Below are 27,203 nucleotides of genomic sequence, written 5' to 3' on the forward strand. Positions count from 1 at the left end.
CAGCAGAACCAGGGCAGGAATGTTTTATAGCTCTCATGTCACACAAGCAGACCTTCTACCCCTCTGCTCCCCTCCTGGCAGAGTCAACAGGAACTTCCTGTCCCTTCTGTCTGCCCAAGGGCACCTGCTCAGGTGCCAGGGCCGGAGGCCCTCAGCGCACACCACCCATCTGCGCCTCCCGCAGAACAGTCCACACCACGCTGCAAACTTATCGTAGAATAGATTTATTTACCTGAAACCATGTCTGTGCAATGCTTGTTACCAGCACAGAAATAAACTGATCTCTATTTACAGTCTAAAGTCAAACATGCGTTGTGATAAACTGACATTTAGCATTTTATTGATATAAATGCATCACAATAATTCGTATTGCACCAACATCTGTCTACTGCTTCTGATTTCATTAAATAAGTTACATTTAATACAGTGCAAAATAGCTGTTTGCACACTCAGGAAAATAACTGAAGTTATGAACTGGAAGCCTACATTTTTAACCATTCAACACCTGTAGTGTTTTCAATAAATTTATAAATAAGCAAACTGTACAGGGCCAATTAAAAAGTAGCATGTTTCAATGACACCATAGAGAAATCTGGCTACTTACAACTGAAGGCATGCATTACAATTGAATATTGTACATTTATTTAAGCTATGATATTTTGCACAGAGAAATACAGAGACTTGGCTGATGGCTTCTAAGTTCTTGGATAAGGTTTCAGAACCTCATTCTTCTTGCAGCAAAGAAACCAGACTTCTCTGGAGAGGCTTTCTGATTCATTAAGTTAAATTGTACATTTGTTACTATTTTGATTCAAAAGCTAAAACCCCACTGGTAATACACGTTTCCTCCACATAATACACAACAAGTTGGGGACTTTTTTCTAATTTTCTTTTCCCCCCAACATCAATCATGCAGAGGGCTGGTAGATGTGTTGCTAAAAAACGCACATGCACGCAACCGAACACCCTTAAATTTCTGCAAAATGGTTTAGGAAGCGGTTACTCCAGTATTGCTGAAAAGGAAAGAGAGAGGAAATCAGCTTTATGAAATATGGGGAGGAAATGTTAGAATAACTAATTTAAGACTGGGATTAATAGTGACAGATGAAAAGGAATGTTCGGTTTGATCTTTTTAAGATTTCTGACCAGCTTTCTGATTAACTCATAGGTCCCTCCTGTCATTTGGCTACAGAGTATCCCACCAGGCAGACACTTAATCCCTTCAGGTTTAATAAAAGTTGAGAAAGTCCTTGGTTAGCAGTGCAGGGGGTGAGGAAGGCCAAGCAGAGTGAGCACTATGGTAATCAGTGCCAAGCCTCTAGCTCCCATCCCTTCCTTCCCTTGGGACCAGCCTCTGGGCTGCAGGCCCAGCCAGGCCCAGTCGTAGAAGGGGAACTGCTTATCACTGTTCCCTTTCAAGAAAAAAGGCTGCAGACTACCCTCAATTGTTAACTGCTGGGTGGTGGTTTTTCAATGTGCTGTATGCACACTGTGAACACAGCGGGCCTGGCAGACACTGAGCTAAGGCTTGTGGTTTCAGATATTCCTGAGGTCTGCTCACCACATGGACATTCAGGGGTCTGAGCCCCAGTCTGAGGTAAGTGGAAGCAGCCACGTGTGAGGGAAGGTGGCGGCTGCCTGCTTGTGTCTGAGCTCGTGCAGTCTTCCTGCCCGGCGTGCCACCTGCTCTGTGTAGGTGCAGAAGGAGTTGCTGGCATGGCACCCCATTTAGGGAACATGTAAGAGTGCCATCTCCTGGGCAAAGGAAAGAGGTCAGCCCGGGTATGGGGTAGCAAAAAACAGAACACTGAGGGGATGGGCCTTCAGCCCACTTGCTGACAGGAAGGAGCCTGGGAGCCCATGTGCAGTAAGGGCGAGGCTGACACTGCCTTCCTTGCAGGTACTTGGTGAGGATGGTTGGACTCCTGCTCCCTGCAAGTCAGGGGGCCAGGGCTGTGCCCACAGCAGCACCAGCTACTGAGGAAGTGCCAGTGCAGACGTGGTTTTTGGCGGCAAAGCCTGAAGCAGAGCAGCTAAGGCTCTGTAGCACCGGGTCTCCCCCACTCCCAGCTGTCTGAGTTGAGGGAAGTGGGTGCCCAAACCACCTGTGGGCTGGACAGGCCTGAAGCTGAGAAACTACGGGGCAGCAGCCACCCATGCCATTCACTTTCTTTTGTAAAGGCCAATAAATCAAGGAACTGAGTCAGGAAAAGTTGACCATTGAATAGCACCCCACCCAACAAGCTCAGACATCCTGGTTTGGTTTGCAGCCAAGACACTCCTTGCATTTGATCTGCTCAACTTGTTTCTTTCTGCAATTCATAATGCTAAAGTTGGCAAAACATACCTCCTATACTCTCTGCCAAGCAAACCAGCTTCCCTTTCCTCTGAGGCCTCAGGGAGCCAGACCAGGACTCTGCGTTAAGAATCTGTCATGTGCCCTTTCTACCCCCTGTACACGGAAACCTCTTAAACTTGGCAGCATCCTGTTCTGCTTGATACCTGTTAACTTTCCTCATACTCTCAGCATTTACATGTTATTCAGGTGGCCCTGTATCCGGGACTTCAGGTACCCACGAGAACACCGGGGGCTTCATGTGGAGGGAGCTACCAGCATGAATATGTACTGCCTAGGCCCTTCACTTTGGCTAATGCTTGGCTATGGTCCAGTAACTGCTTTAACATACCCTGGAGAGAAAAGACAAGTCTTTGCTACAAAGGATGTGACCCAGAAGGTGGAAAAAGATGGCCAACTTAAAAATGATTCAGGGAATTCCCCAGTAAACCAGTGGTTAGGACTCTGCTCTCATTGCTGGAGCCCTACTTCAATTTCAGGAACTAAGATCCTGCAAGCCGTGTGCTGTGGCCTGGTGGGGAGAACAAAATGATGCAGGAGTTTACTGGTTCAGTTACTTGCTTTTTAATGATCCAGGTAGCAAGATTCCGGGACCAGTCCTTGCCGCTAACAAAGATCAAAGAAACTGAAAAGTGTTTCTGTGAATCCCCATCTCGGTGTTTGTGAAGGTTTGTCAGTCTGACCAAAGCAGAACTACTCTGTCTTCCCCCAGGTCCGCCCTGACACCTGGCTGTGCCACTGGCCGGGGTCTAGAGCAGCTACTCCAGCCCACAGGTGGTGTGCATCGTGTACCTGCCCCTCTCAGGGCGCCTGACTCATCAGTCTATACAGCCAGCTCACTTAGTGGCAGTCACCTTTAGGCTAAAGCATCCAAATTCCAGGGAATACTCACGTTAGTTGATGGATGTTGGAAGGCATTGGAGGAAAACACCACAGTTAGGACTGTTAATGACTTATACACTGTTGGTAAGACTGATCTCGAACATGCGCAAACATTTATCATAGTAACAATGGTGGTGGTTAGTGCCACATTCAAATAAAAATAGTTCTATACAATATGTTCATTTGGTCATGTGCTATTTACAGATTTTACAAAACACACACACACACACACACACACACGCCCTTATGTCCTCTACACCAGGCTAAAATAGGCCAGCAGAAACTTGCATAAAAATGTATCACAGATGACAATTAGTGCCTATACACCAAAAATAAAATTCCTACAACGACCTATGCAGCAGAACAGGATCCTTCTTCCCCTTGAGCACAGTAAATAATTCTGAGCTAGGAAGAATCTAAGAGAACTAAGCCACTTAATAGTTAAAAACAAGACGGTTATTTTTCTCTGTCCATTTAAAATGTTTTATTTTTCTTTTTAAACTAGATTGTGAAGTGCCACTGAAATAGGCAATGTTGGCAAAACAATGTCTGTTACAATAAAATACATTAGACATTTAAATAAATAACCTTAAAAACTATGTGAGGGGACATGAACCCAGTCGATTGAATCTGGAACAATGTTTTCTGCACAAGCGAGAACAAGCATACCTCTTGTTAAGACTGATGTAAACAGAACCATCAAAACCCTACAGGAGAAGCAGCCGAGCGGGGTGGGGGTGGAGGTGAACACAGGGCTGAGGGGTGAAGGAGGTGGCAAACCAAAAAATACTGACTGAGGTAGCAGTACTCTGCTCAGTGCAGAAAAATTGGCTTATGAATAAAAATTAGACTGTGATCTCAGATTAAATCCAGATGATCATGCAAAAGACACAATACATGCTATTTAGTTTTAGAAAAAAACCACACACATTCATTTCCTAAAATCTGCTGCCAATTAATTTGCTGACAATGTCTGCTGGCTCAACTATATTTTTTTTTTTACAAGGATGAGTATTAAACAGAACACTGTACATGCTTTTTTTCATCTACAAAAAAATATTTGCATAAAATAGTGTTAGTTCTCTGTACATGTCAATGGACACTTTAATTATGTGTATAAAAAAGGAAAATCTTGCCCCACTGGAGTCAGAAAAAGCAAAACAAAATCTAGAATATGAAACTTCCTTCACCAGCCAATATGTTCATGTGAAAATTCAGCAGAAATAGACAGTTGCTTTAAACAATAAAAAAAATTAATTGATTAAGTTAAACATCTTCTTTATGCAAAACTGTCAGTCAAGACCAGAACATATCACTAAAGTTAGTGTCTGTGCTATAGACCCAGATCACCAGGGGCATTATGAGCAGCACAAAGGGCCAGGAGATCCCATCGGTGCATGCCGAAAACGAGCAGGGTTTGGTGGCAGGCTGCACACACTCTTTACCAGGTTCTAGGTAGTTGCGGGCCACAAACTTGAGGGTTTCGTCCATCAGAATCACAGGCAAGGAGATTTTCAGCACCATCAGCCACTGGGTCAAATTCAGAGGTGTGATCTGGAAAATAAGCTGAAACACAAAGAAATCTCATCAAGCTCCCCAACCTGCTGGACAGGCAGACAGGCCCCAGCCCGGGCTCCCCACACTGCTTACTGGCAAGGGTTCCACGTAGAGGATTAGGAAGTGGAGCGACATCGACAGGCAGATGGAGCCCACGAGCCAAATATTCTCCCAAGGGGGCATCCTCAGCAAGGACTGGTTTTCAGACAAGCTGCGGAACAAGGAGAGGCAGGTGAAACGTGCCCGCCAAAGGGCAAAGGCATGTGCCCTCACTGACAGAGTATGTTTGAAACCACACTTCAATAAGGTGATGGCTGCCTTGGCACTGCCCACTGACCTAACTGTATTAAGTTTCTATGGTGGCAAAGTTAAGGAATAACGTTCAGATGTAGGACAGACTTCAATTTAAATCTAGGCTTCGGCAGAGTGATCTTATTTCAGTGGGTTCAAAGCTGCTCTCAATTGCCCTTGACACTTAGGCTATTTTGAAATTTCCATTTTTGTCACTGGCATAATTAGATGATACCGTTTGTCTTGATGCTAAAGGGCAACAGCTCCTTCCCTGTGGGCACTGAAGTCCCTATTTTTGGCCTCTGCCGTCTCTTAAGGAACATGTGGCTAAGCACTCCCACTGCTTCCTGGAGGCGATGATGACTTAAGCTCTTAAAACCGGTGCTGCTTGTTCTTCCTTTTGGGGAGGGCAGAGCTTTCCTGTGACTCTCAATCAACCATGACACACACACAACCCCCCAGCACGTTATGAAGACTCACAGACCTGTTGAGGGCATTGCACATCTCTATAGTTACTAGAACAGAGAGCGCCATTGTCATTGGATATGGGGATTCAAAGACCGCACAATCCACGCCTTCAAAGTCCGGGTTGTCCTCTTTACACTGTAGGAAATGACTCTGCAACAAAAGCCCGACACCAAGTTCCCAATCAGCCAAAGACATATTTCCAAGGTCCACACACAAATTCCACACTAAGCCCAGAACAAAGCCCCACACAGGATCTCACCCCATTTCTCAGAGAAGCCCTGGTCTTTCAGAACAATCTTAGATGCAACTGCTTATTGTTCAGTTCTTAAAGAGTATTTGATAGACATCCAAACCACAGAAAGCTCAAGGACACCCTTGTATGTGAAAGCTTACAATGCATCTGCATCTAAGGTACAGAAAGAAAGGTGGCTACGTACCAGCTGGTAGAAGGACACCCTTGGACCACCCTCGGCAGCGATGAACCACCATGCGGCAGCACCCACTGTGGCAGCGCCAACGTAACCTGGGAACAGATATGACACTGATGCTCATGGGGTTCTACAGCTTGCAGCATCTCTGCAGGTACTGCTTCACGGGCCAACCCCTGGGACGGAGATCAGAGACGTAGGGTCACTGAGCCTGTGCCGCCACAACACCTGCTAACTCGCAGCAGCTAAAGCAGTTAGAGGGTCTCCACAATGAGGGGATGTCTGTGGTACAAAAGAACCAGGCAGCTTCTCCTTTAAGAATCTGCGAAGGAAAGAACCTACTAGAACGACTAGAATTGGGAGGACCTTTACACCAGTCATGCCCTCTCTAACAAGCAGTCAGTATGTTAAGGCTGCAGGTACCTGTCCTCCATGTGATGCCATGCTGTGCCAGAGCACCTGATCGCCCCTCCATGATTGCTTGGCAAACTTAGGTTTCCAGTTACACTCTAGTGTCTTTGCTCCATCAAAGGCCTGGCAGAACCTTCATATGGAAAGGCCATTAGAGCAGTTAGTGCAGAACACCAAGCTCCTGACAGTGCTCAAAGCCAGTTCTGGGACTATACCCCCCAGCAATTACTTCTGAATTCAAATTACAAAGAAGCAACAAAGGGCAGTAGAGAACACGGGAACTTGAGAATAAGAGACTGCCCCAGTGCAGCAGTAGCCACTCAAGGTCCAAGCGCGCACCCTCTAGCCCAGCAATCGCAGCAACAGTGGGCAGGTGGTGCGCTGACATAAAACTACCCAACAAAGAGGGAGAAAAATGCCAAGACGAGGCTCAGCATACAGGTGCTTACAGCACGCCATCACTTGCGAAAATAAATACATAAGATAGATCTATTTGCTGGGAAGACACATGATAAACTGTGCTGCAGGGGTATTGGCTGGCTGAGAGTCCTCCTGTTAAGTCATGTCAATTTACTGAAAAAGTCTCCTATGGGACCCTGTGGGTGTGTAGTCAGTCATGTCTGACTCTTTGCAACCCTTTGGACTCTAGCCTGCCAGGCTCCTTTGTCCATGGGATTGTCCAGACAAGAATACTGGATAGGGTTGCCATGCTCTTTTCCAGGGGATCTTCCCAACCCGGGAATCAAACTTGCGTCTCCTGCATTGCAGGTAAATTCTTTACCCACTGAGCCATCAGGGAAGCCCTATGGGACCCTAGGGAGGTCATTTAGCCTCTCTGAACCTCACTTTCCTAACCTACACAATCAGAGAGAGAGAGCAGCAGCATCCGGGGTCAGGATGAGGTGGACAGTGACAATACATGCAGGAGAGCCAACACTGCTGATAAATGCACAGAACCCTTCTCTCACTTAGGGAAAGGGAATCTTGGTGATATAAGGCCTGAGTTGTCCCTGTATTTCCCTTTGCCCATGGGTTAAATCTGAGAACCTAATTCAAAAAGGCCAAAGGAAGAACAAAAGCGCTAAAATGAGGGATAACCTTACTGCAAACTGGATTCACAGCTCATTAACCTGAAAGAGGACAGCTGCCATATTTTGCTACACTAATATGGGGATAGAAAAAAAATGTGCTTTTAAGGGATCAATTTATGAAATGTTTGGACTCAAACGTTTTGTTTAAAAATCAATAATGTAGTGGCTCAGGCTCCATGCTCCCAATGCAGGGGCCGGGATTCGATCCCTCGTCAGGAACTAGATCCCACATGCTGCAAGAGTTTGTATGACGCAACTAAAGATCCTATATGCCGCAGCTAAGACCCAGTGCAGCCAAATAAATAGTATTTTTTAAAAAACCAATAATATAAAAAACCATACTCACATCCAATAGCCAGGTAACGGAAAAAGAGCCACCCACTGATCAGTGGTTCTTTTGGGTTCCGGGGTGGCTTGTTCATAATGTCCAGATCAGGAGGGTTGAACCCCAGTGCAGTGGCAGGCAGGCCATCTGTCACCAGATTGACCCAGAGCAGCTGGACAGGAATTAAAGCCTCAGGAAATCCAAGGGCTGCTGTTAGGAAAATACTGTGTCCACCCAAGGAAAGAAGAGAAAAACCCCAAATTATTTTTGCCCACTATTTAACATCGACATCCCCTCCTCTTCCATAAAAATCGGTCGACAGCAATGATCACTTGAAATAACTTTACCCCCGAGTAATCATAAAACGTTTATTATACCCAAATTCCAAAGTAACTTAATTTTTAGAAGGCCAAGAATCTTACGTTGTATTATACAGTTAATTTAAACCCCTTTCTATGTTCAAGTGTGTTCTCTGCACACTGGGACAGTCGTAGGCAGCCCTCCTGGGGGCCAGAAGAAGCACCTTTACCTCCACAAAGGCCGCCTCCTCCTCCTCCGCCAGCCACCCACCCCTCCCACTGCACCAAGAGCGAAGCTGCTGCCACGTGAACCCCCAGCTGAGGGAAACACACAGTCTCACAGGGACTCACCAGACAACCTCCCCGACGTTGGAGGAGATGAGGTAGCGGATGAACTGCTTCATGTTGTTGTATATGGCCCGTCCTTCCTCCACGGCAGCCACAATGGTGGAGAAGTTGTCATCAGCCAGGACCATCTCAGAGGCTGTTTTAGCTACCGCGGTGCCAGAGCCCATAGCAATGCCAATCTCAGATTTCTTCAGAGCAGGAGCATCATTTACACCGTCTCCAGTCTGAAAGGCCAAGAAACCCACCACTTATTTGCACACCCGTTACCTAACACACACACTGCCAACAATCACTTGGCCATCCTGAAGCCAGGGAATGAATGGAGCTGTTGGACCTCTGGGCAGCTAAGTTTTCTGGGAGAGTTTTCGTTTTTGTAAGCTGGTGTCACAGAACACATTTTAACCTGGGAAATGTGAAAGTGCCAAACAAAACTTACAGGTGACACTTCAGAGGAAGTAGAACAAAAGGGACTTTAAACAATCTGTATTACTTATTTTACCAAACAAAACAGAACACAACCTACATGGCAGTCAAGACAAAATACTTCTATCCATATGGATAAATCTCAAATAGAGCCAACGCAGACTTCAAAAATACATAAACTATAATATGCCATTTTCAGCCAAAAAAGGGCAAAAATACTTAAATATCGCCTACAGATACAAAACTATCATTCCCGTGTGTGTTTTCTATACTTTTACTAAACACCCAGTACTGAATTCAGAATGGTGCTTTCCTCGGAGAAAGAAGGGGAGGGGAGGAAAGAGGAAGACAACTAGAACAGCTGGTTTTCAGCAACAAAATTGTTTTAAAAACTGAAACCTTTCATAGACAAGCAGCAAAAGCAAGCATGACACAATGTTAACATCTTAGTGAAAAATCATATGCAAGGAAAGAATATGGGAAATGCTTCATCAACAGAGAAAGCATCACCAGTACCATCTCATTTCAGAGGAGGTTTTCCCAATGTGTGATAGAGTACGGAGTAGTTATGTCCTAAATCAGCTTTTAGAAACGTGAGATAAAAACACATACATTTTAACCATGACAAATACTTCTCCTGTGACTGATTCAGGCTTCTAGGTCTTAAATTTCCCCAGAATCTTGCATGCCAATAGAATCCTCGGCAAACAGCCCAGATTGTGACAAAGAAAGAATTTCCAAATATGGGAGCTATTACTAAAAATTTAATGATCAGAATTAGAATCTGCTGTATTTGTGCAGTGTGTTACCTGTACATGTCTAGAGACACTCACCATAGCTGTAATCTCATCAAACGACTGTAGAAATTCTACAATTTTAGACTTGTGGGAAGGTTCAACTCGAGCGAAACAGCGAGCATTCAAGCAGGCTTCTCTCTGGGCTGAAGGATTGAGCTCATCAAACTCGCGACCTGTGAAGGCCTTTGCTGTCACGTCCTCGTCCTGCCCGAAGATGCCAATGCGGCGGCAGATGGCCACAGCAGTGCCCTTGTTGTCGCCCGTGATCATGATGACTCGGATGCCTGCCTGCCGGCACAGCTTCACAGAGGAGGCCACTTCAATTCTCGGAGGGTCCAGCATGCCCACACAGCCGACGAAAGTCAGATTGGTCTATAGTCAAAGAATCACCTTTTGTCAAAACAGGAAATTCTAGTTTTTTCCCCCTAGTGTGGAGAGCAAAGGTTTCTGCATTTTCTTATGGCAGAATTCACACCACTGATGTTATTATACATCCAATGAAGAATAGTATTAACTCTAATAAATCAGAAGCAAAAATATCACTACATTCTTGTTACCAAATAATTCTTGAGCTTTCATTAATAATATTCATAAATAAGGAAAAAATAAACTGAGGAATAGGAACATATTGACAGCAGCCAATCAGTGACCCATAGTAATCAAATTTGAACTAGAAACTTCACTGTTCAAGGCTCCAGGAAGCCACATACCCGACAGGAAAGAACTCCAAGAGCAGAAGCAGACAGAATCTTTCCACGTGAACAATGTGTCAGTAATTAATGAATATTCTGAAAATGTCCCCAATTTTTACATTATCTTAATTTACATGAGAGCAGCAAAATACGTTTCTAGCCTTGATTGTACTTTGAAAGTAACAGGACTGTATTAAACTGTTAACTGTATGTTTGAAGCAGCAACTTAAATTATAAAGATGATACATTTGGCCCGCAGGAAAACAAACAAACAACCACAGCCCTTTCTCAGCAAAAGCAAGACTCATCTGACCTTTTACTGAAGGAGTGCTACCCAAACAGAATGAATGCGCAGGGTGCGGGTGAAGCTTTCCATTGGCTGACCTCGTATTTAATAAAGTTGGCCGAGTCCTCGAGGTTCATGTCTTCCCTCCTCAGCGGGTTGTCGTGAGTGGCCAGGGCCAGGCACCGCAGTGTGTCGCTGCCACTGCCCCATTCCCGGATGACAGACATGATCTTCTGCTTGACTCCAGGAGTCATGGGCACTTTAGTGCTTCCGACTCGAATGTGAGTACACCTGTCAATGACACCTTCAGGAGCACCCTGGAAATGTTAAGATTTAGAACAATTTTATTTACTGGCTCACTCGGGATTCCAATCCTGGTAAGAACATTTAATTGCAAGCTGCTGTACTTGCCTTCACAAACATTTTGCTCATTGATGTCCGGCTTGGTTTGTTTGGTGTACAATAAACTGACATTGATTTTCTATCGCGTGAAAATTCTAGAGTAAATTCCTTTTTCATCAATTGTTTAATGACCTATAAAGAGAACATATATGGAATATTATTGGATAGCAATTTCTATAAACTTTTAACAGTTAAACATTCACTAAATACCTATTACGTGACAGACACTGGAGATTTAGCAATAGACAATAAACAGACAAGTTTCCACCCTCATAAAACTTACCCTCTAGTATGGGAAAGACACACTAGAATGTGAAAGTAGATTATAAGTGCCATGGAGAAAAAAATTTAAAAATAAGCAAGGAAGAGAAAATTATGTATGTTTAGGTTACAGTTTTACATACAGTACTGAGAAGGCAATATATGAGTCAAAACATGAAGGATGTGTGACTGTGAGCAGAGAAAACATTATGCAGACTGACCGAGCAGTTCAAGGAGCCTCCAGGGCAACACGGCAGGAAGCAAGTTTGCAAAAGATTAGGGGTTAATGGCAGAGGTTGCAGAAGCAGGTTGTAGCATCCTGAAAGTCACTGTAAGACATCTGGCTTTTTTAACAAGTGAAACACGAAGGCAATGGAGAGTTTCAAGCTCTGGCAGTTATGTTAAGAATTAACTGAAGGAAGGGCAAGGAACACCACACCACTTCAGTATTTTAAATACTTTTAGACAGCTAGTGACTATATTAGATGTCAGCACAGTGACAGTATTTAAAGTCGTAAGAAGAGAAGAGTTCAAGGGAGTAACTGCAGACATAAAAGCCGAGACCTGGGCCCTGGAGCCTCTTGGAAGATACAGCCAAGGAGATAGGGTTGGGGGGAGAACAAGTAAAGGACTCTTTTAGGGAGGGAGAGACTGAGAGGATAAACTGACAGCTCAGGTAAAACAAAAACTGATTCAGATTCCATTGGTTTATCTATATATACAGTCATATTACCATAAAATCAACATACTTTATTTATCCTTTCAAATTTTTTGTTGGCTTTCTTTTTCTTACCTTATTACATGAACTAGGGCTTCCAGTACTACACTGAATAGAAATGTTGAGAGTAAATTCTCTTGCCCATTAGGAATGTTAACTTTGTGTATTTATACCATCAACCAGAAGATGCTTGCTTAGTTTTTATCATAAACTGAGATCAAATTTTATCAGATGCCTTTTCTGATTTAAATGATCTTATGATATTCTGCCTTGATATTCAATTATGTGGTGAATTACATGGATTTTCCCCTCATTCAGACAAACATTTAATAATAACTGTAAAAGCCCCAAAGAACCTCAGCAACCAACAGAGGCAACTGTGAGTGGAATGAAGCCATCCTCTCAGCCAGAGCAATAAAAGGACAATCACTAAATTCAACATTATCTGATTGATAGATCACTTATCTATCTGTCTTTTTTGGGGGGGGGGGGTGGCGCAGTGGTTGGTGGCACACACCACACGGCCATCTTGTGTACAGGATCAAACCAGTGCTCCCTGCAGAGATAGCGCAGAGTCTTGACCACTGGGAATTCCCATGTATCTAGTTTCCATTAAGCATTTGTACCAATGGCTCTGGGAAGACTGCAAGAATGTCCAGTGACTGAGTGAGGTGTGACCTCGGCACCAGGTACATCCTGCGTGCTAAATTACTTCAGTCTATCTGACTCTTTGTGACCCTATGTACTGTCTGTCCATGGGGTTCTCCAGGCGGGAACACTGGAGTGGGTTGCCATGGGTTGACCTCCAGGGGGTCTTCCCAACCCTTGGATGGAACCTGCATCTTTTACACCTCCTGCACTGGCAGGTGGGTTCTTTACCACTAGTGCCACCTGGATACATCCTGGGTGGAGAGGACAAAGCCACTGCTTCCAGGACCAGGGCTGTGAAATTCAACAGTCCTATCCAAAGGGGCCACTTGGCCTTAAAAAGCTGGTCCTGCTCTATTGCTGCTGGTTGTTTCCCTTCATTGAGTAGTTAGAGGTAATTAAGTAATTCTAAACATCAGTCTCTGTGAAGCTGAACTCTTCAGGTTGCCTCTGAAGGGTTTAGTCAAACACCAACTAATAACAGAGCTATCAGACAATGTGGCTTTGCTTACTGACAAGTGGGGTGTATTCCCTAAAACAGAAACAAAGGACCTGGACTTGTTTCATGGAAACCATGAGTCTGGGCAAGGATGCCACAGGAGAGGTCCAAGACCCTTGTGGCTGTGAGACTGTTGCTTGTGAAGCATGAATCGAGTTACTGTGAAAGATTCTATACTTCAGCTGAGGCATCCTCCATTCTGGCACGAGTTTTGATTTCCCTGGAGAGTAGAAAAGAGGCACACTGATGTAAGAAAACAGAGTGCTGGAGCAGGGTCCCGTTCCGCCTCACACTGTGAGATAGTATGCAAGTCACTGAGGGCCTCAGTTTCCCTGCCTGCAAGTGTGAGATTCGACTGCATGGTCCTAAAGTCCTTTTTACAACCTGAGATTTGGCGTGGTGACCAAATGCTTAAATAGCTGATGTCTTTAACAGGTGCACTGTTGCCCACCTTAGGCTACCTGTGCTCTGAGGTGCCACCCTACTCCCCCAAAACACTGCCTCCTCATCTGCCCTGGATACCTAAGGAAGGATGAAAAAAGTCACCACAGTGATAGCTGAAATAAGCTTTGCTTTTGTATAACTAGGAAGGCTATATTTATAACCTCCTGTTTCTCTTTCTTCTACCAGAAAACCCTGACTGAAGGAACAGTAGCACTAAAGTGCTACAACGAGGAGCCTCAAGCACTGACTGGCTGCCCCTTGGAGATGACAGGTATATAGGTCTGACACTAAGAGCTTGTGTGTAGCAGAGCCCAACTCTGAAGAAACCTAAACTCCAAGGCTGGGAGGCAGTGGGTACTGGGAACAGGTCTAGAGGACCCAATGCAGACTGCATTAACACCATCCTGCATGCACTGCAGGGAGACGGTATTCACCCTGTTGCAGTGGGGCTCTGTGCTTCCAGGTCTGCAAGGGCAGGACCAGACGCAGACTTCAGGGCCTGACTTGTTTCCTCCTAGACCTCTTCTGCTCCTGCTTGTCCTCACAGTCCCTTCAACCTGTATTCTCTGGCTTCTGCAGCTTCCATTTCTGAGCTTCCTTAGGTTGCTTCTGGGCATCTAGGCTTCTTCTCTTCCCCTTGTTCTAATTCTACCTGCCACTGCCTGTCACTCTGACCTTCATGTATGGTAACATCTTGTTCACATGTTACTTACTCTGCTTCTCAGCTAAGCAACCACTCATCACTCTGGCTAGAACAGAGGTTATTGCTTAGGTCCATTCAGCTGGCATCACCATGACCATAAGCAACAAGTTGGTCAGCAAACACTAGGCCTGAGCCTCAGCAACCTGAACAAGGTCCATGTCATGGATCTGCCAGCCCTTTTTGGGGCCACATGCTAGACCTGTCCTGCAATGACCAGTCAACTGGATTCTGTGGCCTCACACACTTGGTGTAGCTAAACCTGAATAAAACCATCTGCAACAGCTGCTGGCAGACACTGGCCATCTTGTCGGCCTCCAGCACCTGGGTCCTTAACAGGTCAGTCCATCCTGCCTGCCACTTTGCTCAGCCTAAGAAAATCCTGGCTCTGGGGCTCTGACAGGCAAGGGAGAACAGGTGAGGGATCACACATTTGTCTAGAGTTCACACACCTAACAGACACACCTGCACCCCCCAGTATTGCTACTCCAACTCACCATAGTTGTAATAATTCTGCTCATATAAACACAGCATGTCAAAGTTTTAATTACTACTAGATTCAATGTGCTAACATTGTGCTGAGAATCTCTACTTTTGTATTATGAAAGTTACATCAATGTCAGGTTTTGCTATTAAAGTTATGCTGGTGATAAAAGTTTCGTTTTCTGCCATTTTTGGTGTGGCCACACTGTGCAGCTTGAGGGTAAGTGTCAAGTCCTAACCACTGGACAGCCAGGGAACTCCTGAAAAGTTGTATTTCTTCAGTATTGGCACAACTGGGCCTGAATAATTTGAAGGGAAGCGTAGATTTTGAATTATAGATCCAGTTAATTTAACAGGCATAGGATTATTCAATTTTTCTTAGAAAGCTGTGCTACTGAGAGGATTTGTTCATTTCTTCTATGCTGTCAAATTTATTGATATAAAAACTTTCAGAACAGCTTTTTGATCTTGTCTTTATTATTTCCTACTTCCTTCTACTTGTAGTTGCTTTTCCATTTTCTTCAGATGGAAACTTACGTATCATCTTTTTAATTGATTTCTAGTTTAATTCTATTGTGGTCAGCCTGTACAATCCTTTGTAATTTGTTGAGACTTGCTTCATGGACCAGCAATATGGTGTATTCTGGTAAATTGTTCCTTATGGATCTGAAAAGCATAGTAGGAGCAGCACAACAGAAATAAGGATTAAGTATATTTACAAGTGTTGCTCCATATCCTGATTTTTTTTCATTTGCTTGTTCTATCAATTTTTGAGATAGGTGTATCTCCAACTCTAATTGTGAATTTGTCTAGTTTACCTTTTATTTCTGTCAACTTTTGCTCTGTGAACTTTAAAATGTGTTAGTAATAAACTTGCATAAACAATTAGACCATTTAACACAAGGTCATGGGCAACTCTGATAAGTTTTGATAGACTGGAAGGAGGCAAAAGCTTGACTGGAGTGGACTCAGAAAATGGGAAAAGTGAAATAAAAATGGTTCTTTGAGACGTTTTACAATAAAGGAAAAGAAGCAGGATGCTTAAGTGAAAAAGTTTTAAGATAAAAAACAACTATTATTTCTCTAATGAAGATCCAGTAGAGATAGGAGATTGATAATGCAGAAAAGATGCTGGGACAAGGAGCAGCTGGGTTTTACTGGGAGCAGAAAGAGTACATGTCACAGCACAGGTGGCTGCATATGGAAATTGTCCATTGGTAACTATTATTTTCTTGGTCAAATGGCCAGATCAATTTACCTTATAGCGAAGATGGAGAAGGAGATACCGAGAGAGAATTTGAGGAAATAAAGTATAGAGTAAGTTGTCTAAGACAGTGAGTGAGTGGACTGACGGGCAGCATGAACACCACCAAGTTCAAATACTGACCGAGTTGCAGGCATTTGCTCGTTCTATTTTAGAAAGACCCTTCAATTCAGTATCAAATACATTCATCTTCTCTACCAGGCAAGTGAGAGCAGTCTCTGTAGCTTCTCCAACTTTTTCATACACACCCTTCGCCTATAGTAGCAGAAAGCATACAAATTACAAAAAGGGAAAAGTAGTAAAAACAAGTAAATTTTCTTTAATAAAGACTTTTTCCTCCATTACATCATTGTTCTCTGGGTCGTTTTTATCCTATCCTGGAGCACATGATCCAAATGATTAAAAATAAACTCAAAGGACAGGTGTGCATTTGATCTTTTTCTAATAATTACGCCTTTCATTCCCCTGAACTATAAGCCAATAATCACAGTATTAAGTGAAACATGAGAGCCTGCAAATAGTATTTGTAATTCCATGTCATTATTTATCATTCTACATAATTTATATTCTGTTTTTGTTGGGGACTGGTTTGCCTTTAGAAACCAAAAAATGTATCTCACTGTTTATAATGTAAAAAGGGAGGAAAGAAGGTTTTCTGTTGGTTAAACTTTATATAATAACATCATCAAAACAACCTTCTAAGCCTCAACTTGTCCTCAAGGATGCAATGATATCCATCTGAAAAAGCCAAGATCAACACCCTTGTACTTTCAGGAAAAAGTATCCTGGGTTTTACTCATTTATAGTAACTAAGCTACACACAGAAGAGAAAACATCATGTATGCTACAGCTCCAAGTTGAGTAACTGCAATGCTCAGCCACAGAGAATATATGAAAGGCTCCCAGCTTTTTTGGGGTAGATCATGCTGGCTCTGTTAAGAGACAAGCTCTTAATGGAAAGGGCAAATAAAATCAGGAACTCGTACTTTCAAAAAGGGAGGAACGAAAAGAAAATTTAAAAAAGGGGGAGGAACGAAGGCTAGATTTTCATCCCTCCCACTGCACCTCTGAACTAGAAACAGCCAGGTCTAGTTTCTCATTTATGAGAAGGCTCACCTCATTGTAATCCAAAGCAGAGTCATTACAAAGAGCACAAATTGTCGCCAGTTCCACAAGACCATCATACTGATGACATTTCACTGGTTTATCATCTTTATGTCTGTGAGAAGAAAAAAAATAACTCTTAAAGCACATTGTGGTCAACTGTGGTCATTTTTATTTATTTTTTTACTAAAAAATAGAATTTTGTGTACAACAGATTGGCAAGCATTCAAAAGAATTCAAGTGATGGCTCCTAGAAATCCGATGCTGGAGACGGTAATAGAATGTGTCTCTGGTATCAGTAGTGAATCAGTAAAGACCAGAAATTCTCAGTTACTGAAATTCCTCCACCACTGGTATCCATAAAGAAAAAACAGGAATTCCCTGGTGGTCCAGTGCTTAGGACGTGGTGCTCTCACTGCTGGGGCCCTGGGTCTGGTTCTTGGTTGGGGAACTAAGATACCGCAAACTGTGTGTGGCATGGCAAACAAACAAAAATAAAAAATCACCTCCAAAACTCCATCTAAACAGAAACTACACTTGAAAATTTAGGCCTCAAAAGACGAAAAAGGTTCACTGGCTTAACCAATCGATTTCAACTGTATATCAATTTTCAGGTATGCATTACCAATTTTTATTTTTAAAAAAGTAAGCCATTTTGATAACCAGGACCTACATCAGGAAAACTATCCAAACACTTCGGAGACACTGCAAGTCTATATAGGCACCAAACTGCCAACGTGGAGCCTTTAAAAGACAAGGAAGGTTTACTCACACTTCTCCGATAGGTGCATATGTTGATCCAGTTATGGTAAACTCATTAAGGGAACAGGTATCACCTTCGACTTTGTCCAGAATGAACATCTACAGAAAAAAAAAACAGCCTAAGTGTTTAAAAGATATAAAAAAAAAAAAAATGCTAGAAGCATATAACCTTTGCTAAGACAAAAGGCTCTTCTCACTTAAGTGTCGAAGCTCAGCATGAGAAGTATTGTTCCTATTCTAACTAGACACTATTAAGACTGCTCCCCCCCACTCCATTCATCTAACAGTCTGAAAAACAGCATCACTGAGGTGCTGAATAAATAAGCAGCAATGGCACCAGGCAGAGGAGAAAGAGAACATACATGAAAACCAAGTTATGAGGACTCTGGGCCAGTCAGTTCCGAAGACTCAGTAGTACTTTTTAGAATACTCAGAATTCCAAATGACAGGCTGAGAAAGTGACCTAGGTATCACCGCTTTAGAGCTAAGAGTAAAAGCCTAGGAAGAATAAACTCACATATCAGAGTTGCATAAACATTCCCCAAGTAAAATAAGACAAATTGCTTCTCTACTCTTTCCCACTTACTTTTTATTGTGGTAATAGCTCATTTTCTATGAAGGTGCACAACCACATGTATATAGTAAGGAGCCCGCAGAGCTGAATGAACTGATGTTACCAAGACGATAACAGATGGAAGCGTGCTTTAGGAAGGAATTCTTAATTTTACAGAATAATAAAGTGACATGAGCCAGTTTTTTAAGGTGAAGGTATTTTTTCCCCCCTCTTGGTTTGCTTTCCAATTTGTAATTCAGAAGTCCAGTTTGGAATGATCAAACCATTCTACAATAAAGAATTTTTAACATGTTAAACTCAAGTAAAAAAAGAGTCATGTAATGCTTTAAAAAAATTTTTTCAGAGCATTCTGACTCATATTCAGTAAGGAAATCTGATTTTGTTTTAAAATAACTTCCTTTGCTTCATAAGATTTGTTTATTATATAGCATATACTTTTAAATTCCGGAAGCTTCATTTCAAAAGTATACTCAGAACTAAATCAATCTGGGAACTGAACTAAAGCTGTGAGACAAAAGGATTAAAAAAAAAAATTATATATAATTTAAAACTGTGGGATTTAAAACTGTGGTGACTCCTGGTAAAAGGCTCTAGTTCAAACACATATAATTGGTGTGTCAAATAAGGAAAAGATTCATGTCCAAGGTCACATGCAGCAAGGTCACCAATTCCTACAGTTTTTTTTTCCTAGCAGATACAACATCTAAAAAAGGAATTTTGGCAGAAAGCTCTTTCCAAAAATGTCTGACATTTACAGAAGAGGAAAAAAAGGAGTAAAAAGAGGTTAAAGGATGTGCTCGAGGTTACACAATTATTAAGTGGGAGACAGAAACAGGTTTTACTTATCTCTCCTGTCAGAAAACTGAACTTTACCTTACTATTAAAAGTTGTGGGACCCTCAGACATGGCACAATTTCTCAGAGTCTATGTTTTCTAACCTCTTGAGCAGTACTACCATACGATTCAAACGAAGTCATGTGAAAAATTAACTGCACTAAGACTTATCAAAGCAAGTTGGCATCATGACTACACCATGTCACTTCTTTAATGACGCTGTATATAAAAGTGAAGCTCTTTGGGTCTACACCACAGTACAAAATATTCTAAAACATTCAGAATTCTAACCCACACAAACTAAATCTGAATGCACACAGGCATTTTTAGACTGCAAGCCAGTAAACCATTTAGAAACTGCATGATGAAAGTACCCCTAAGTCAAGGGCAGTTATGCAACCCACTGCAAGAAACCTCCTGTAGAATACTGATTAGCATCAGCTTTCTGTCGCCAAAGGTAGAACAGAACAAAGAGGCAAGCTGTTTCTTTAACAGAACATTTGAAATCAAATTATTTAAGGGAAAATATAAGGAAAAAAATCCAACATTTTTTGGGACCAAGGAAAGAAAATTTAGGTAGCTCAGTTACACTCTGCATCTACCTAAGACAAGCTAGAAGCTTGCCACCTGAACATCTGTCCTTTATTTCTTTACCAACTGAGCTATTAGTATCGGGTTTTGGATAACACAAAGAATTGAGGGTGCGTATATCAAAAAATTACCACAAATTTAAATTCAGTAAAAGAGTCTGAGGGTTCAATGTATCAAAACAAGAACAATTTCTAATGCTAAAAAAACCCATTATCTAAAACCCAGAGATAAGGCCAAGGGGATGATGGCATGTCCTTTCAATGTCATCAGAAGCATTACTTAACAGGCACTTAGAAGCTTTAGTGTGCTGGGAAAATTTAACATTCTTTCACTGTGCTATTATAAAAGGCTCAGGTTTTATGAAGTTGTGGCTTTTTGTCCTCTATAAAAGATAAAACTTAGTTTTATTTCCCCGTATGATACTAACCAGTTTTTATAATCTAACACTAACTAGTCCTATTCTAATACTGAGCACTTCCTCACATGTTCCTGTAACTAGTTTTACCATCTTGCTGATTTTCTCTCATTGAACTAATGACCCAAACAGAATCTTTGACATGAATTTCATTCAACATTTATGAGTTGTCTCTCTCCTGAAAAATTACTTTGACTTGTACAAATGATTTGACTTACAGTCATCATGAAATGATTATCAGTTAGTCAATATCCATCTTCTAATATAGATTCAATATAAGAAAAGATTGTTTTCTCGTGATGAGAATTCTGAAGATTTACTCTCAACAACTTTTCACATATAAGGTAGAGCAGTGCTGATTACACTTATCATGTTGTACATGACACTCCCTAATACTTAACTGGAAGTCTGTACCTTTTGTTCACCTTCATCTAATTTCTCACCCTCCAGACTGAAACCCACAAATTTGCTCTTTTTCTGTTTGTTTTTGAAGTATCACTGACCTACACTATGTTATTACTTCCTGGTGCATGGGATAATGATGTGATACTTCTATACATTTCAAAATGATCATCGTTAAGTCTAGTTGTCATCTGCCACCACACATAGATACTACGCTATTACTGACTGTTCCCTGCACTGTACATTTCATACCCATGACACACTTATTTTCTAACTGGAAGTATATACTTTTTTTTGTTTGTTTTTTCTCATCCTTCTACCTCAAAGTTGTTTGAATAAAACCTATGGAAACCGAATTACATGAAAGAACTTCATTCAGCTGCATCATTATATTATTTCTTTCTTCTGCTTAGGGCAGGTTTAAACAGTTTATTTTATCCTAAAGTGATAGTCAAAACAATGTAAGAGAAAGGAAGGATGAACACAAAATGAAGCAAGTTAAACGCAATTCTTTACTTTTCAAGAAGAAAAACATGTTTCATTCAATGTGTTAAGAAAGTACCAATTAGAATTTTATGGAGGCAGGTAACTAGCTGGTTTTATACAATTCTTACTTTGAAGCTTGTGTTAACATACATACACTTAGAAGAACAGGGAAATAAAGGAAGCATAGTCACCTAACACATTTACAGACTGCTTATAGTTACTTCCCCAACACAAGTATATCACTCATGTAGATAACCTCTATCAGATACAATTCAATTTGCTTAAAGCACATAAAAAGGTATCAAATTATAAATCAAAAGTTTTATGATCCAGCAATCTCACTGCTGGGCATATAACCAGAAATGATGAAAACTAATTTGAAGAGATACATGCACCCCCATGTTCAGAGCAGCACTGTTTACCTCAGTTAAGACATGGAAGCGAGCTGTCTACTGATAGACGACTGGATAAAGAAGGTGTGGTATAGAGACACACAATGGAATATTAGTCATAAAAAAACAAAATAATGTCACTTGTTCTATGTGGAGTCTAAAAAAAATAAGGTACAAACTAATTTATTTACAAAACAGAAGTAGAGTCACAGATGTAGAAAACTTGTGTTACAAGGGAACAAGCAGGGGAGGGACAAACAGAGATTAGGATTGACACATACACACCACCATGTACAAAACAGATCAATACTCTTGTGATGGCCTCTATGGGAAAAGAATCTTTAAAGAGTGAGCATATGTTATGTATATGCATAACTCATTCTGCTATACACCTGAAACTAACAACACTGTAAATCAACTACACTATAATAACTGCTTTAAAAAAACAAAAAAATGCCACTTGCAGCAACATGGATAGACCTAGAGATCATACTAAGTAAATTAAGAGAAAAACAAATAAAATATCACTTGTATATGGAACCAAAAAAAAAAAAAAAAGATACAAATTAACTCATTACAAAATAAAAATAGACCCATAGACTAGAAAAGAAACTTATGGTTACCAAAGGGGAAAGGGAGGGGTTAAAATTAGGAGTTTGAGATTAACATATATACACTATTGCATACCAACAAGGATCTACTGTATAGCATAGGGAACTATACTCAATTATTTTTTAATAAGCTACAATGGAAAGGAATCTAAAAAGAAAATACACATACATCTCTGAATCACTATGCTGTACACCTGAAACTGACAAATCATTGTTAACTATAGTAAAAATAAAATTAACAGTAACAATAACGCTTCTAATGACATGAGGGCATATTCTTACGATGGATCAACAACCATAACTCAGAAAGATTCTTAAACTACTCCCACTTACCCTGCAGACGGACATCTGGTTTGTTGTCAGCGTACCCGTCTTGTCTGAGCAGATAACAGACGTACAACCAAGGGTTTCCACAGAAGGGAGACTTCGAACAATGGCATTTTTCTTTGCCATTCTTCGAGTTCCAAGAGCCAGGCAGGTGGTGATGACAGCAGGCAGACCTTCAGGAATGGCTGCTACAGCCAGGGCTACTGCAATCTTAAAGTAGTATATAGCACCTCTGATCCAGGAGCCTCCATGAACTGGGTCGTTGAAGTGCCCAATGTTTATGATCCAGACTGCAATGCATATAAGGGAGATGACTTTGGACAGCTGTTCCCCAAACTCATCTAGTTTCTGCTGGAGGGGTGTTCTCTCCTGTTCCGTTGCTACCATCTCATCTCGGATCTTGCCAATTTCAGTGTTAACTCCAGTTGCCACCACCACTCCCATGGCTTTGCCAGCAGCAATGTTTGTACCCTAGGACAGAAGGAGAGAACCGGTTAAGAGATTAACACCATATCCTACTTAAATCCTGACTAGTAAACTCAGACTTGTGTGGATTCTGATGAGGGCACCCAGACTCTCTACCGGGCCTCTCTACTACTATCTACTCACCACATTCTACTGGACCCTCAAGTGGCTACTACTCAGGTAACCAGTCTTCAAATTTTGATGATGAACAATACTTCAGGGTGTAGTATCTCTCTCTGTGATTCTCCGTGTAGTGAGAATGGTACCCACTTGTCCCAGAGCCCTCTACACTGGCCCACCCGAAATCTCTCCTCACTGAGTCTGACTTGCAGAGAGCTTTGGACTGGAGCAGAGCTTAACCCCTCTGTGTTCCTGACTTTTCAAACATTATACGGCTCTCAACCCTAAGCATTCTCCACCTCTGGCTCCAACAACTCCACCTCTCCTTTCATCCCTGAAATAAGAAGGGTGACCAGGACCAGGAGCTGCTCTTGAGGACCTCCACTCAAGCACTGGTATTCAAAGTGTAAGGTTTCCCTCCCCACTCTATTTTAATTCCTAGTTCCTTATTTTCATTGTAGCTCTGCAGTACTTATTAAAAATTTACTATGGGCGGTTAAATCCCCATGTTAACACACAGTACTACTTGAAATACCACTTTAAATTCTAAACAAAAACTATAAATTTCCCAACTTTATATTTCAAAAAAATTTAACAGAAAAATTGGAACAGTACAATAAACATCTACTTTACTTTTCACCCAGACTCACCAATTATTAATGGTTTGCCACAATCTGCTTTCTTTCCAAACACACACCTTTTAATTGAGCTATACACAGTTATCATCCACGTCATTTTAAAGGAAACACCCCTTTAAAGGTTAAATCTTATCCAAAGTACTTACAGAAAAGAGCATGTTCTTCTTATCTTGATTGACAGCCCGTGGGTCAGGGACAGGGTCAGTGTGCTTGATGACAGAGACAGATTCACCTAAGCAGGTGGCAATACAGAAGGTTTGTTTAGATCTATGCAATTCACACCTAGAACCCTGGTACCCTCAATTCACTCATGCCAAGACCACACTCATGAAAAGGAAATAAAGGCCCAATTCATTCAAAACGATATAAACTAGTAAAATTCAGTAACAGAAACTAATTTCCAAGAAAAAAAAAAAAATCAAAATAAAGTAATTTAATTTTGAAGTAAAATTAGAGTCAATTACTTTCTTAACTATTCAAATTTAGTTCATTTTCAAGTATCAGTTCATACTCTAATATAGTGGATACAGATTTGCTGTACACTTATATATACACACACTCTAATAGTTAAAAAGATGAAAGTATATTTACTTTTAACAAAATGAATAAACTGTAGATACAGATATGAATACTGAGGCTCATCCATTGGAAAGCCTGTTTTTGTTCAACAATGCCAAAGATGAGAAATGAAAACACTGTTCTAGATAATATTTGCATGCACTTATCAACTATTCTACTTCAATAAACCAAAATGAAAAACAGCAATCAGCAGCACTAAAAAAGACCACATGGAATAAGAGACCACTTCTTAGAACTTTCACAATGCCTTGTTGAACCTGGTTTCAACCTAACAATTTCCTATGAAATGCAGCTGACCCTTGAACAATGCAGCAGTTGGGGGGCCAACCCCTCAGCATTCATAAATCTGCACAGAACTTTGGCCTGGCCTTCTGTATACACATGATTCCTCTGGATGTGCAGTTCTGCATCTGAGGATTCAACCAACTGGTTTATTAATGAAAAAAATCTGCAGATAAGCGAACACATGCAGTTCAAACACACATTGTTCAAGGGTTAATGGTATATAATGAGGGTGAAATATGGCCCTAGTTGTTAACTCAAATTTCAGGAAGTAAATTTCGATCTCAGTATTTAACAGAAGACTCTGGTTCTTCAATCTAGCCTAAAACTAGAGTATGATTTTTATATAAATGGAAATTATTTTTGTACACACAATATGAGAATTTTATATACAATCTGATCGATTCCCTACCATTTTATGGCTTAATCAGCTTCCAGGTTGTTGCTGATAACAGCAGTTTTAGTAGATAAGCTATTCATAAAGAAACAATAAAAAATACAGAGCCCAGGTTACTCACGTCCCTACTTCTAAGACATTTAGTTGTTTTTGAAAACTAATCATCAGATAAATCTTTGAATTTTATATTTACTCACTATTTAATTCAGGTTAGCATTGTGTTTAAGTTAATCTTCTGACCACCTTACTTCCAGTTAACATGAACCCTCCACCCTAGACTGTGCCTTTATCAAACAAAAACGGGAAAATGTTCCGAACAATCCCAAATCTAATTAGTGTTCAAACTTTAGGCAGTAAATGTTCACCATTTTGGAGGGTGCTGACTTTTGTTAATTGTACATTTGACTATTGCAAAGTATATCAGGTATGAGATTAGCATTCCTGGAGTCTATTTTTCCTGCCTGGAAAACAACACTAGGTAATTAATTCACTTTCCACAAAACAGAGAGACAACAACACTGCTTCAACTTTATCTCAGGCTACCAAAGAAATTTTCAACCTTTAAAAAAATTTCTTAAATCAAAACTAATTTTTAATGAAATTTAAATATAAGAAGGCCTTATGAGATGAAAACCAACTGTTTTAAAATCATAGCTTGGCATCTACTGGCAAAAAGACTAATAAAGCATTATGAAATAAACATCTTGGAAATGTTAAGATGGGATACTATAAATGGACAGCAGGGCAAGAGTCAGTTCAACTATTAGCATGGAGTCTGAGGAAGCCCTCAGAAATTAAGCCCCCCTCCAATACATAATATTTACCTGTGAGAATTGACTGGTCAACTCTTAGAGTAGTAGATTTGATGGAAGTTAATCTTATATCAGCAGGAACTTTGTCACCAACTAATTGTGGAGAAAAAAAGCAGCTTAAATAAGCAACTTTTGTAATCATGTTACATGAAGAAGCTGTCTCCAAATCAAACACACCATTTAAAGAAAATAAACAGTCTGTATACAGCACAAATTTAATCTGCTACAGGGACTGCCCTGGTGGCTCAGTGGTTCGGACTCTGCGCTTCCAGTGCAGGGGGCATGGGTTCAATCCTGGGGAACTAGGATCCCACAGGCTGCGTGGGACTCACCCCCTACCCTCCAATCTGCTACAATAAGCAATATAAGCAACTCTTCCTGGATAAATACAAGATCTGAAGTATACAACTAAGAGAACAATGATGCTTGGGCAAACAGCTCTTAGTACACATTATTTAGTCACACTCACACATACACAGGGCATGGCGAGGGGGACTGAATTGCAAACTATGATTTTTTTCCACTGGGAAGGCTAAATTATCACAAACAGGAAACAAATACCTCTATAAAAAGATGCTCAATTAATCTCACTCATAAGAAAAAAGGAAGAAAAAACAACACAGAGAGACCACTTTTTAAACTATCAAAGTGACAAAGGAGTTGAGAAAAAAATGCACTAAGTTTGAAAGAATGTAAAGAAACAGGACTTCTTTATACAGGGTGACTATAAGATGTGGAAAGTTTAGTTTTAATAAGCAAAAAAAAAAAAAAAAAAAGAAAATCCAAAAAACCTAAAACAAACCAAAGCTACAAATCACTTAAGAGGCAAGTGCATGAAAAGTCAAAGCGAAAGTCACTCAGTTGTGTCCGACTCTTTGCGATCCCATGAACTATACAGTCCATGGAATTCTCCAGGCCAGAATACTGGAGTGGATAACCGTTCCCTTCTCCAGGGGATCTTCCCAACCCAGGTCTCCTGCACTGCAGACAGACCCTTTACCAGTTGAGCCACCAGGGAAACCCAAGAATACTGGAGTGGGTAGCCTATCCTTTTTCCAGCGGATCTTCCCGACTCAGGAATCGAACCGGGGCCTCCTGCATTACAGGCAGATTCTTCACTAGCTGAGCAAGTGCACAAGCAGGTTTTTTGTTTTTTTGTTTTTTTTTTTACGAGCAGGTATTAATGAAAATTCAGTGCTTAGTGCACTGCTAGTAAGGACAAACTGAATGTAACGTCACTAAACACACCATATAATATTAGTATTCATTTAATATTTTTAATTCAACTAGGCATCCAGACTTTGTGATGATCCTATATACACCGCTGAGTACAAAGAAA

At 41.2% G+C, this 27,203-nt stretch overlaps 1 protein-coding gene across 2 annotated transcripts in view; it reads right to left on the reverse strand.

The window, feature by feature from the left end:
* Nucleotides 1-208: 208 nt before the first annotated feature.
* Nucleotides 209-27,203, reverse strand: part of ATP2A2 (ATPase sarcoplasmic/endoplasmic reticulum Ca2+ transporting 2) — a 57,316-nt gene continuing 30,321 nt past the window's right edge. The window contains exons 6-21 of one of the 2 annotated variants that reach the window (XM_065904447.1): nt 25,877-25,957; nt 23,941-24,026; nt 22,578-23,042; nt 17,950-18,038; nt 17,190-17,292; nt 16,197-16,328; nt 11,066-11,188; nt 10,753-10,971; nt 9,713-10,048; nt 8,460-8,680; nt 7,831-8,033; nt 5,992-6,077; nt 5,571-5,704; nt 4,889-5,006; nt 4,684-4,804; nt 209-1,013 (exon numbers count right to left, since the gene is read on the reverse strand). In XM_065904447.1, coding sequence (XP_065760519.1) covers nt 1,000-1,013; nt 4,684-4,804; nt 4,889-5,006; nt 5,571-5,704; nt 5,992-6,077; nt 7,831-8,033; nt 8,460-8,680; nt 9,713-10,048; nt 10,753-10,971; nt 11,066-11,188; nt 16,197-16,328; nt 17,190-17,292; nt 17,950-18,038; nt 22,578-23,042; nt 23,941-24,026; nt 25,877-25,957 — 2,531 coding nt within the window. In that variant the 3' untranslated portion in view covers nt 209-999. Of the gene's footprint in view, nt 4,805-4,888; nt 5,007-5,570; nt 5,705-5,991; nt 6,078-7,830; nt 8,034-8,459; nt 8,681-9,712; nt 10,049-10,752; nt 10,972-11,065; nt 11,189-16,196; nt 16,329-17,189; nt 17,293-17,949; nt 18,039-22,577; nt 23,043-23,940; nt 24,027-25,876; nt 25,958-27,203 lie in introns of both variants that reach the window. The other variant, XM_065904446.1, reaches the window with a different exon arrangement.

The sequence above is a fragment of the Muntiacus reevesi genome, chromosome 13 (assembly GCF_963930625.1).
Source record: "Muntiacus reevesi chromosome 13, mMunRee1.1, whole genome shotgun sequence".
Taxonomy (NCBI): Eukaryota; Metazoa; Chordata; class Mammalia; order Artiodactyla; family Cervidae; genus Muntiacus; species Muntiacus reevesi.